The sequence below is a fragment of the Hypoxylon fragiforme genome (genome assembly GCF_022984875.1).
Source record: "Hypoxylon fragiforme strain CBS 206.31 chromosome Unknown GGS25scaffold_9, whole genome shotgun sequence".
Lineage (NCBI taxonomy): Eukaryota > Fungi > Ascomycota > Sordariomycetes > Xylariales > Hypoxylaceae > Hypoxylon > Hypoxylon fragiforme.
Window position 1 is genome coordinate 488,705 of NW_026054764.1, and position 13,276 is coordinate 501,980.

At 47.4% G+C, this 13,276-nt stretch overlaps 3 protein-coding genes across 3 annotated transcripts; 1 reads left to right on the forward strand and 2 right to left on the reverse strand.

Moving 5' to 3' along the window:
* Nucleotides 1–1,297: 1,297 nt before the first annotated feature.
* GGS25DRAFT_525172 (uncharacterized protein) lies at nt 1,298–5,806 on the forward strand (the record flags this gene model as incomplete). Its single annotated transcript, XM_049264736.1, has 2 exons — nt 1,298–5,647; nt 5,705–5,806. 2 exons carry the CDS (start codon nt 1,298–1,300, stop codon nt 5,804–5,806), a joined length of 4,452 nt encoding a protein of 1,483 aa, XP_049112798.1.
* A 1,456-nt stretch (nt 5,807–7,262) lies between these two features.
* On the reverse strand, nt 7,263–11,223 carry GGS25DRAFT_506092 (WD40 repeat-like protein). The gene is made up of 2 exons (XM_049262277.1): nt 11,117–11,223; nt 7,263–10,887 (listed from the first exon to the last, which is right to left on the reverse strand). The coding sequence occupies exons 1-2, from the start codon at nt 11,126–11,128 to the stop codon at nt 7,267–7,269; spliced, it is 3,633 nt and encodes a 1,210-aa protein (XP_049112799.1). The 5' UTR covers nt 11,129–11,223; the 3' UTR covers nt 7,263–7,266.
* On the reverse strand, nt 11,206–13,060 carry GGS25DRAFT_506093 (SUR7/PalI family-domain-containing protein). Its single transcript, XM_049262278.1, has one exon. It carries the CDS (start codon nt 12,712–12,714, stop codon nt 11,650–11,652), a length of 1,065 nt encoding a protein of 354 aa, XP_049112800.1. The 5' UTR covers nt 12,715–13,060; the 3' UTR covers nt 11,206–11,649.
* Nucleotides 13,061–13,276: the final 216 nt, after the last annotated feature.

Here is a 13,276-nt window from a genome sequence, read left to right on the forward strand (position 1 = left end):
CACTTACATACCCGCTCAACTAGTAAGATCTTTCTCACGGGCACTAATTTAACTACCAAACAAACAACGGAGTGCTCCAGGCTATTACTACATAATACTACTATTGGTACTACTAGTAGCTATACATCATGTAAGTCTCCAGATCGTTGATGTCTGTGATCATCTACATACATACACTACACACACATACACATACACACACACACACATACACACACACACACACACACACATACACAGTAACTCCTCCATATACCCACATCCATACACTACCTACATACACACCTACCCTACATACATACATCAAATACCTACATATACCTACATATCTACATACGCACATGGCTTCGTACAGTTAATGTTATACTATTTCATACATACATCCTACACCATCTTATAGTACATATGAATATACCTACCTCATACATCCATACCTACATATCTACCTACCTACATACATACTTACCTACTATATACTTAGTATCCTTACCTGCCTTGCCTAGCATTCTTAGTCTCGATTCGCACGATTAATTACTTCTCACCTAGCCATTGAGCGTATTGATCACTATCCCATCCCATCCCACCCAGGCCGCCCTCAATTTCGACCCTACCTAATCCTGCCGATATATCCATTTGTATCAGTACCAGTGCATGTATAGTGGCATAGCTGCGCTTTCATAGGTGACTGGCCTACATACCTATCTAAAACCACGCACCAAACGAGCGAGTCATACAGCGATCCGACCTCCAGTGAGCAGTAGAGCTTACACACTTTCTGACTCGTTCTCCGTTCTCCGTCCACCGTTAATCCTTTTCCGGGTTGGGGGGGTTCTTATAGTTTCTGGTTTTCCTTCCCTTCTACATTTTCAACATTCTGATCAACCCCAACCTTTGTAGAGGAGTTGCTAGCAATTCTCAGGGTAGAGGGTATAGGAGCTCGGATCGGGAAGTTTTTTGTATTCGTACTGTATTAACTAACCACATACCTCATACCTCGCCGACCATCTGCTGGTGTGGAACTTTCGGTTTGAAATCTTGGATACCCATCTTGGATACCTACTTCGGGAGTCTCTATGCTTTATGAGGTACTCGATAGACCGTATCCACCTCGCATAATCTTTTCTCGCCACTATCCTCGTCCTTGTTTTTTTCATCCGCGGGCCTACGCCTTCAATGGCAATAGCCCGAATTGTCTCCACTTCCCAATCGTTGCTAGTAGTAGGTAATTCGGAACGATTCTCGGTCGAGAAGCTTTGACGTTGGTGCCGGTAATTTGTCGAAAGGAAATATTTCCTTCATGACTCTACCACATGATTCTGACAAGACTGATGTCCCAATCATCCCGGGTACACATCCGACATTCATACTCCAAGATAGCAGCGTCTGTTCCGAAACGACCTCGTCCAAAACCACTGATAGTGCCTCTGATCCCTACGCGCGAGCGGTGCGGCAACACCATTTAACGCTCGCCAATGAGGCCGCCGGTCCTGCTGGTAATCGCATGATCGAGCAGTATTCGACGGAAATCGAACAGTATGGTTTGACCCCTGTTCCGCGCCTTAATCAGCAGTCCATTGTTGGGGACCTCAACGTACGATCGCCGAGCGAGTCCAGCGCGAGACCGAATGTGAATAAGGCAAATACTACTGTAGCACAACAGTCGCTCTACGCCACGTCGACGCAAGTGAAGAGGTTATCAGACGGCGATCCTGCCGGCCGAGATACCGGCCGATGCGTGCCTAAAAAGCCGCGCACTACGCCGCCCAATAGAATCGACCTCGGCCACTTCAGCAAGCCAGCAATCCCCACGAGACTTGCAAGCGGACTCACGTCCCCGTTGTTCTTCTCGCATAAGCATCGGCCACTTATTGCCAGACCCCCAAGTTTTCCTGGTTCAGAGGGAGCAGCTATGTTGAGGAATGTGCGCGAAGGTGCGGAGGTCACGACTTTGAAACTCGCCAGGGGCACGGTGAGCTCTCCGAGTCCAGCAAGGTCTTTCGGTACACCGGGTAGTTGGTCTTCCATTGAAGGGAATATTATGCGAAGTCCCGAGTCTACCGCTTCGACCCCGGGTTTCCAAGCATTGCAAAACATCGGCATCCTCGAATTGCTAGAGCGCGATGATAGGCCGACTTTTATCGTTGATGGCTTAACCGCAACCGACACAGGGCCTCTCACAATTCTCTATATAAATCCAGCTCTTCAGGTTTCTGATCCTATCCGTCACCTACTTTCCGGGGAATTTCGGGACAACATAGAAGCGCGGGATGAGTTTTCCGCATTCAAGTCGTGGGTGAAGACGGGCGGTAGCAACGTAGATGGGCTCGATGTCTTCCTACCCTCCTTTCACTATGGCGGGCTCAATTGGACTTGCTCAACAATTAGAGGTCGATACCGGTTTGTTAGTGCAAATAGGAGTGTCGTTTCAATCGCGCGGACTTCTCCTGAGCCTACGCTAGAACGGGAAGCCAGTATCGACTCGCGAGCTCGTGACCCGACGCCGAGTGCTCAGCCCAAGACGCCAAGCGATATCGTGTTGCCTGATCGCGACTACTTTAGCGCTATTGATTCTAATGAGAACGACGAAGACCGCATGCAACAAGATGGGGGCAGCAATATTGGAGATGATATGCTATTACACCGAGATATCGGCGGTCTCTCGCCAGAGACCATGACTATACCACCATCTGTGTCGCAGTCTTCCTTCGATTGGACCCAAATACCCCTGACATCAGATCTGCCGGAGCATATACTGTTCGCCCGGACAAGAGATTGGGCATCTACACCTCTGGGGCCCATTGAACATTGGTCTCCTGGATTACGTGCTATGGCGAATATGGTCATGGGTAGTCCTAATCCTGCATCATTATATTGGGGCGAAGAATTGACTACCATATACAACGAAGCGTATGTTGCTTTAGCAGGCTCGAAGCATCCGAAGCTCATGGGCCAGAGTTACAAAGAAGCTTGGGGTGAAATCTGGCCCGAGCTAGCCCCTATTTTAGAGAGTGCCTGGGAATCTGGACAAGCCACGCTGAAAAACGATGATCGTCTTATAATACGACGCCATGGCTTTGATGAAGAGACATTCTTTTCGTGGTCTATCGTGCCGCTAGTCGGAAGTGACGGCTCCGTTGTCGGCCTATTCAATCCAGCCTTTGAAAATACTCGACGGAAGATTGCCGAGAGGAGGATGTTGACCCTACGTGAAGTGGGAGAAAAGACTGCCTTGGCACGTGATGTCAAGAGTTTTTGGAATATGGTCAATGAGGGCCTTGAATACAATGAAGATGATGTGCCATTCAACCTCGTTTATTCAGTCACAGAAGAATCCGAGAGCGATGTGTCATCCATGCACTCGGGAAGCTGGGTAAATCCACCTTTGCTGATGCTGGAGGCTTCTCTTGGGGTTCCCCAAGGTCATCCCTTGCTGATAGAATCCCTGGATCTTAAGACGAGTAGCGATGGCTTCGCCCCGTACATGCGTGAATCAATGTCAAATACAGGGCAGCCTATCGCTCTTTCTCTCGAGGATGGGACGCTTCCAGATGGTCTGATGGACGGGCTGGCCTGGCGAGGCCCGGGCGATCCTTGCAACTCCATTGTCATATTCCCAGTTCACCCTACCACGGGTAGTGAGAGTGTGGTTGGCTTCATCGTGATGGGCGTGAACCCGAGGCGGCCGTACGATGAGGACTACAAACTTTTCATCAATCTGCTATCTCGTCAGCTGGCGACCTCACTGGCGTCTGTTGTGCTATTTGAGGAGGAGATACGTCGTGGTCAAAAGGCAGCACAGATAGCTGCTGCAGATCGCCAGGAGTTAACGAAGCAACTACACTTACGAACACAAGAAGTTGAAGAAAGCGAGCTACGATTCACGAGGATGGCGGAATTTGCGCCAGTAGGGATGTTCATCGCCAATTATTTAGGGCACATTACGTACTGCAATGATATGTGGTGGGATATATCAAGACACAACAGATCACAGAGCGTTAATGACTGGATGGATAGTGTCAAGGATGATGACCGGCCTGCTCTACAGACAGTATGGCACTACTTACTCACCGATAAAGTTGCGATCACGCACGAATTCAGGTTCAAATGCTCTCGGCATGAAGGGGAAAACGTGATAGATACATGGGTGTTAATGAGCGCGTACCCGGAGAAGGACGCTAATGGCGGTATCAAGGGGATTTTCGGCTGTATTACGAACATATCACAGCAGAAGTTGGCCGAGCAGATTCAAATGCAACGGCGAGAGGAGGCGGTCGAACTCAAGCGACAGCAAGAGAATTTCATTGATACGACCAGCCACGAGATGAGGAATCCACTTAGCGCAGTTCTTCAATGTGCAGACGAAATTGCGGAATCTCTAGCGACCATAATCAAGGAAACCGGTGAGGATAACGCGCAAAGTCGGAGCCTGAATCTTGCGCTTGAGGGTTGCATAGAAGCGGCCAACACCATAACGCTTTGCGCTAGCCATCAAAAGAGGATAGTAGATGATGTCCTCACGCTCTCCAAGTTGGATTCACAGTTACTTCTCGTGACTCCCGTCGACGTGCAGCCATTAGCTGTCGTACAACGAGTTCTGAAGATGTTTGAAAGCGAATTAAACACGAATGGTATTGAAATGACATTCCAAGTCAAGAATCGTTATCTTGATATGGGAATCGATTGGGTCAAACTTGATCCTTCACGGCTCTTGCAAGTTCTGATCAACCTAATGACTAACGCTATCAAGTTCACTCAGTCACGTCCTGAGCGATCCATCGTCATAACTTTAGATGCTTCTAGCCATATATCTGAACGGACCGACCCTGATATCGAATATTTCCCAAGCGATCGTGCTGACAGACACGACCTCTCGAACCAACCGGATTGGGGCAATGGAGAGAAGGTCAATCTCCATTTTTCTGTTCAAGATACTGGAAGAGGTCTAGATGAACACGAGAAGAAACTTCTATTTCAGCGCTTTTCGCAAGCCACTCCCAGAACCCATGTTCAATACGGCGGCTCTGGCTTGGGACTATTTATCTCTAGGACGTTAACTGAATTGCAAGGTGGTCAAATTGGGGTGACTTCCCGGAAGGGGATAGGCAGCACATTCTCGTTCTATATTCAAAGCAGGAAGAGTCACGACCCTGATACCAACTCGTTGCCCGCTGCTCCTCCTCTTACTCGTGCACCAGGGTCCTCAACAACGATCGAGACGCGCCAACCGAAAGCTATGCTCAGCGAGATGGGTTCCCATTATGGCAAAAATGCGGCGTCAAAGCCGCGCTTTTCCGAAGATGGTCGGCGTTTGTTCGACGTTCTCATTGTCGAGGATAACCTGGTGAATCAGAAAGTACTACAGCGATCTCTTCGCAACGTTGGGAACAGCACCAAAGTAGCTAATCATGGAGGAGAGGCATTGGAAGTGATACAACAATCCCGATACTGGACTGGAAAGGAAGACACGGGAGATGAGATCTCCATCATTTTAATGGACCTCGAAATGCCTGTAATGGATGGCATGACTTGTGCTCGCAAGATTCGGGAACTGGAGAGAAACGGAACGATCGTCAGCCACATTCCAATCATTGCCGTCACAGCGTACGCTCGGCCAGAGCAGATTGAAAACGCTAAGGCCGCAGGAGTCGTACGTATTTTCTATATCGGCATTTTGCGAACATTGATGGGCTTACTAGTTATACAGGACGATGTTATCTCGAAGCCGTTTCGTATGCCCGACCTCATACCCAGAATAGAGCAGTTGGTCGAGTTGAACACACCATACGCCGAGGTTATGGCAGCATAATACTGCTGATTTTACTTAAACAGCATCTAGCCACATTTATTTTAATTTTCAAATACAAAGTACTAAACTAAACGTATTAGGTTTCGACATCATTTTTCGCCCAGTCAACACAATTTCGTTTACAATCCGCTTTACTTTTATTTTTTGAAGGCGAGGCGTTTGGCTCCATGAATCCAGGTAGTTAGAGGAAGACTTTCACGACCAGGCACAGAAGCATCCTAAAAGTTTGTTGGAGTTTGTTTTATCTATTTAATTATTATTTTCGCCCCTTTTCTTCTCCTTCGTCTTATCTTCTCCCATCATCCATCATCTACGTCCTCATGGCGTAGCCCCCTATATTCAAATTTAGTATATTGGAAACACAGTACATGCCTCGGTACCTACTTTTTTTTTTTAACCTCGGCCTACTTCCTTACTACTTAGGTGCCTCATATAGATTTTCTTCGGGATACGGTTCATATGGCGAACATGGAGCACATGACAGACGTTTTACATACACATGCACGGATCAAAGCATCAGAGAGGCGTTAGCTACTTATATTGTTGTTTATTTATTCATTTATCTATGATCTATTATCTATTTTTATTCTCATCCCGTGTCCCAATCTTACCTCTAGTCGGGTTGGGTTGTTCATATTAAGTCTACTTCTATTATTATCTAATGATGCCGCCTACTTATTCCAGGGGGTAACCTCGGGGGGGTTTTTTTTTCTTTTTTTTTTTCTGCTTTTCATCTTTGTCTTGGTTTTTATCTTTTCGATTTCCGGGACCACGCAAATTGGGATGAGATGAGGTTAACTTACAGAACGCATGCATACCCCCACTACAGGGCTATCACCACAGCAAATACACAGAGAGAAGAAAGGGGGGGATAAAGAATGAAAATTGTATGTGTGTAGGTATGCATGTGTGTGTGTGTGTGTGTGTGTGAAAGAGCTTACTTACCTACAATCTAAACAATATATGGTGATGATAACTATGGGATAACTATACCTACCTAACCTAGTATGAATGATTTTTCTATTTTTTTTTATTTTTTGTTAAAAAAAAAAGAAAAAAAAAGAATCAATCCTCTAACCATGGTTTGATATAAAACCAAATATCCTTGATCCCCTTGCTCACGCATGCTATCATCAATACCTACCTAGTGTAGTAGTAATATGAAATTTACCCTACCTACCTACCTACCTGTCCAGGCTCTATATATTGCATATTGAATTAAGTTGAGTATATGAGGTCTGAACCTGAGGGTGGATGGGGATGACTCGGTACTAAGTCTATATACCTAGGTTAGGTGTCTTCATCTTTGTAGCATTTACCTACTGCAATATTTCGTGAGATCTTAGTCTATACCTGGTATTGACTCGATGGTGCTGCTATAAATCCAAGTTACGGTAATTGACTCTTCACCCCTATTTTCACAAATCATCCACTCCCTTCCAAGTTCCCATTCCCCCCTTTTATTCCATACCCCCCAACTCCCAGACTTCAGCGCCGACCCCGACAACTATGAATTTCTTCTTCTCACTCTCTCCCTCTCCTTCTCCTTCTCCATCCCCATCTCCATCCCCATCTCCATCTACGTTGTCGAGAACCTCCAAGCCCCCGGCATCAGCAATGGAGCTATACCTCTCATCAACCAACTGCGCCCTCAGCCCCGACTGCGCTTCCCGGTGCCAGCCAGCAACCAGTCGCCAGACCCTGACGCGCTGGTCGTTGCTCGCCGAGACCACGAAGGCGTCGCCTGTTTTTGTAATCCGTGCGATCGCCACACCGGTGACTGCGGCGGCGTGAGCGGAGCGGATGATGGATTTGCTTTGGATGGAGATGTTCCCCGGGGTATTTTCTTGGGAAGAAGAGGGAAGGGAGAGCGAAAGATGCATAATTCCCAACGCATTATCGTCACCACCCGTGATGACGAGGTATTCGATTGAGGATACCCCGTTCTCCACGGAAGTGACTTGCCGCACATCGAGTGTTTTGATGGTGTTCTGGTGAAGTCTTGCAATAACAGGCACCACGTCGTTAGAAATAGAAGCCCCATTCTCAGCAAACGAAGCAGAACTCGTGCAGGGATATATTGCTAGATGGCCGTCTGTTGCCGCAGTGAGGATGTGAGAGGCTCCTAGATGTCTAACTTGCGTAAGACATGCTCCAGTATAGGAAACCCTTCCCAACAGTCGGAACCCAGTCTCTTTGCTGTACCCGTATGTCTGTAAAGTCGAATTCGATAACGCCATGGAGATGCGGAACTCACGTGAGCCACTATCATCGCTCGCAGTACAAGTCGCGGCGAAATCAGTGATACGAGCGTCCCCTATCTCTGTGCGGTCAGGGAACACAGCCTCACAGACGACAGCAAGTCCGGTAAAATCGCTGCTACTAAGTTGATTAATCTTCCACACAAAAAACTCTTCGTTGCCGCCGCTGCTAAAGAGATACTCGTTGTTATACCACTCAAGATTTTGAATGCCAGTGGCATGCTTCTCTAACGCCGCGACACAGCGAAGTCTCCGGTCTTTATTATAAGGCTTTTTAGATTGGGAACCATCGTCGCCTACATATTCCCAGATCCGTATTACGGTGTCTTCAGCTGCAGTAGCGATATAACGACCAGAAGCGCTTACAGTCTTTATCTCACGCCCATGACCTCCTATTTTGAGTGCCTTGTGAGGGGCCAGTGTCTGGGAGAAAACGTGCATCTGTCCTGCCTTAGTAAACACAAACCGAAATCCGTCATGGTGATCTCGAATGGGAGTCCAGGCATAACTCCGGGAGGAACCTCCACAGTCTACCGTGGCAGCTTCGTGACGTTGGGTCTCGTTCCATACTATAAAGTTATGGCTCCTGAAGCCACAGAGCATGAGGTTTCTAGTGCCGTTATCGTTCTTAGAGAGCCAGGCCCCTTCTATGGACGATACAAACGGCGGTAGCGTCTCATGGAGAAGCACGGCCTTTATTTCATCAGACTCTGTAACGATTTCGTGTATCCTATATTTGCCATCACGGCACGTGGTTAAAAAATAATTGTGCTGTTGATCATCCTGACTACTGAGAGGAAGAATGGAAGTGATTGCTTCGTCCAAGTGTACTTCGAAAGTCACTATGGGCGAATAATTGCTATCCCTCTCTTGTTTGAAGATGGTTATCATGCCTTTTCTTGACCCCAAAACAAGATAGCCTTGAGTGAACGCAGTAGCGGTGACCATGAAGCCTGGGTCCAAAACAACCTCGGTATGTTTTACTACCGAGAGGTCGGTGTCAGTTTGAATGATGACAGCCTTAGTACTGCGTAGAATAGTGGTGAGAAACTGCAAAGGTCCCGTGGCAGAGATCTCGTCTTCGCCGTTCCGGACGCCATTTTTGCTATCTCTAGTAGGCCTATTCCTAGTATCGGATAGGCAGAATATATCCGCAACCTTTCCGTCTACTTTTGTGAGTAGCCGAAGGGACTTTCCTCCCGATTCACTATACGAGTATATGTTACCACTTGCTGTGCCAACAAGTGCCAATGGGTTTATCGCCCAGGCTCCAAGCAAAGCATGAGAGAGGACTATCTGGCCAATCTCATCTGGGAGAGCAAGCTCTGTCCACTTGAGGCCGCCTTCCAAATCGCCGGCAAATAGTCGGCCTGAATTAGTGGCAGCAAGCAGCTGGCAGTCGGAAATGAATGTATACCGGTTAAACCCTTCTTTTGCATTTTTCAGGTTAGTGCTTCGCGGCGTCGAAATCGCCCTACTCGGAACTTGGGTGTTTATTGACGTATCGTTTGCTTCTGAGGATTGCAAGACGTCTGCGAGAGACCACGTGACAGCTTCCTTCTCAACCGAAGTCGTATTCATACGCATACCCTGGTCATCGCTCTGTACGGTCGGTGAATGATATGGGCTCGTTCCCATGAGAGCAATTTTTCCATCAGCACCGCCAGTCCCTATTAGGAGGTTATCGCCGCTGTATGCTAAAGCGTGAGACCAAATATGCTTCCCACAATGGTTCGCAAAAGTCGACTGATGCGTTAATTTAGCAGTGGATTTTAGGGAGAGGCTCCATTTCTGAGTAGTGGCATCCTCGCCGAATGAGTAAAGTTCAACGATATCGGAGGGTTTAGATAATGGCTGGTCCTGAGGAAACTCCACCTGCCATATTCTAGACACATGGCCCATGGCGCTGGCCAAGCATCTCGTCACAGACTCACAGTGGTCTATGGCCTGGACATTGTTGCCAAAACCAGTCTCTCGCACATTTGAGACATGAACATCGTATTCGCCCGCCCCTTCGTGCGTGGGCTGTTCAATTTTTTCAGTGATGTCCCAAATTCGAATAGTCCTATCATCGCTGCAACTTGCCAACAGTCTTTTCTTTTCCCCCGTTGAGATTTCTATTTCCGGGGAGATGTGGACTCCAAAAATCGATCCTTCGTGGCCGGTAAACACGTATAGCACCTCGCATTTTTGATTCTGCCCCGGTGGTGTTCCGAGGTAGCATTTCCAGACAAGGATTTCGCCGAACACCGTGCCGGCAGCTACAAGCACGCAATTTTGTGAGACCCAGAAGAAGTTGCCTGAGTATAGGATTGGCCTCGAAGGAGACTGAACACCGCCAAAAACGAGCGTGCTATTCTGTAGGTCTACCTGGGCCTGGATGACTTCGTTATGTGCAGTCAGTAGAACAATGCGGCCGTCATCGAAAGGCGATATTCTTCCATCGAATATCCAATCCGGCGCTCTAGCTTCGGCGGCAATACCTGTAGTAGTAGAATTTTGGTCGGAACCTTGAGTAGAGACGATGCCTTCAATAGTATCACCAGACACCACCTTGACAGACTGTCCTCCCCAAACAAGGATCAGACGATGTTGGCGAGTTGAGACATTCTCCGGTGGTACGGCGATACCATGAATGGACTGGGCCTGGAATATGCTCAGCTGCCCACATAAGCATGAGCTTTGGGCATTGTAGATCTTAATGTCTGTGTCTTCTCCAGCTAAAAGGTACTGCTGCCCGTCGACGGAAGACGTGTAAAAGGCTAGCGCCGTAATGGGATTCAGCACATATTCTCTACGAAGGTGGCTACTTTCAGCCAGCTATACGAGAAGTTAGTCCCGAATTGTACATGGGTTTGGATACTGGAATGAATTTCTGTGTGTAAGGGAATGAAATAGGGTTGGGTTTGGGTTTGGGTTGGGTTGGTGTGTGGGAGATTGGGGAGAATTAGGGAGAATTAGGGAGAATTAGGGAGAATTAGGGAGAATTAGGGAGAAGGGATGCGGAACTGGGGAATTACATCGTGAGTTAAGCGAGAGACGCACTTACCTCACGAGACATCAGGACTGGTTACTGTTACAATGAAAGATGCCTGATTTAATGTTTCGACAATCTTGAAGTTAAATGGTTTCTTTAGTCGCACATTGCTTTATAAATAAACTTTTCAAAAGCTTCCTAAGGTTTAGAGAGAAAAAAATAGTAATATATTATAGAACATATTTGACATACACGTGATTGGCCAATGTCTGTGTACTATCTCGACTCGAGTCTTGCGCAATCAATCACTTTTGGATAAATATCAACATTCAGCAACAAAAACAACAAAAACATGTTTGCCCATCATTGTCATTCATTTGGTTCATTATATTTGAAATGAGAACTATCATAATCGCCCGGGTATTCTCTTCAATCCAGGAAAGCCCTTGATCTATTTCCTTCAGCCTTCAGATACCACAATCATCCAGTCTCATCATTCCCAAGCCAGTAACGCCGGCACAATGCAAAAGTAATACCATGGTGACACTTAGATTATCGCACGCCAGCCATCTCCTCCAGTCCTAGTAAAAATATATTTCTTGCATTTAACGAGCATGAGAGTATGGCTCGTAGGCCAGGTCTGAACGGGCACCACCACGCTGCGGGGCAGCATAGTTGCTGTAACCAGAGTTGCGGTTCGGCTCACCAAGCGGCGCGTACGAGCCAGTGGGAATGAACTTCTCGCCCTCGGAGCCGTTGACTCCTCGCTTGTAGGGACGATGCTCAGACTTGCAGCAGCAGGCAGAGAACATCCAGAATAGGCTTGCGGCGACAGCGAAGGCAGCACCAACCCAAACACAAGCCAGGTAGTTCTTGTTATAAGATGCATCTCCACCATACTGCGAAGTAGCAGCTTTAACGATACCAACTACAACCATAGCCAAGGCAGTCATCATGGCAGCGGCGGCGATAACAGCAAGGGTAGCCACACCAGAGATGACCCAAACCAGACACGAGATCGCACGAGAGCAGGCGGTGAACAGGCCCATTGCGAGTTCTAGACCCAGTCCAATCATAGCAATAATATAGACTACTTCGGTCCACTTTAGAAGGGTTTTGAAAGTAGACAAGCCATTTTCGATATCTTCGGGAACGGTAATGTTACCTCCGAGACGCTCGTTGAACTTGTCGACCCACTCGGTGCTGAGATCTTCTTCAGCCCAATTGAATTTGGCCTTGGTGCATGTCTTTTCGCTTCCGTTCTGGGGCGTGGTGCAATAGTTCCAAAGAGTGAAGTCGTATACGTTGTCGATTCCAAGGTCAGATGCGGAGATGTTGCCCGTACCAGTGATACCTTCAATAATGCTGGTCACATCTTGCGGAGCCGGGTCGCGGGAGCTCAAATCCCTCCCGAGGTTGTTGATAGTATCTTCTACACTATCGGCACTGCTGCTGATGCTATCCTCAATAGCCGAGATGTTCTGACCAGTTAAATCGCCTATTAAGCTCTGAAGGGTGTCACCATCAATAGTGACATTTCTGGTATCGATTTCAAAAACATATAGGCCGCTGTTGGTGAGACCCGAGAGACCAGCGACCAGCATACAAATAATACTGGCTACCGTCAATATGAATGGCAAAGCCACACAAATAAATCTTCCGACACCCATCTTTTACCAGTCGAGGCGGAAAAGGCGTAGAATAATAAATAGAGGTTTTTTATGGTTTGATCGTTTTCAGCGAATGCCGGCCGTTATCGTGTAAACGAAGGGCTAGTGATATAGTTTGATAACGTTTTGCGTAATGGGAGTCGAGGAGGAAAATGAGTACAAACCCGACAACGGAAAACACAATAAATATGTAAATAAATAGATAGATAGATCAAGTAGTAATACGAGAATAATGAGATTCGAAATCAAGTAGATGGAGAGGTAAGACAGTTGTATTTATTACGCAGCGAACATGCGCAAGTGAGTGTAGATCAACGGGCAGGCGTGGCGCAGTTTTGGACAATACCAGCCCTGCCAGCACAGCATTCAAGACTAGCAAGTGACCGGGGGTACCCTTCCCTGCCCTCCAGTCGACGTCAGCTTTGTTTAGGTCCATGCTCAGCCCCCATACAAATGCACCAATGAAACATGGTGTATCTCCACTTAAACCCTATTAACTCAGCAACCGAGCCCACTACAGCCTGGAGTACTAACAGGCCGACCCCTCCACAATGCAGGCTAC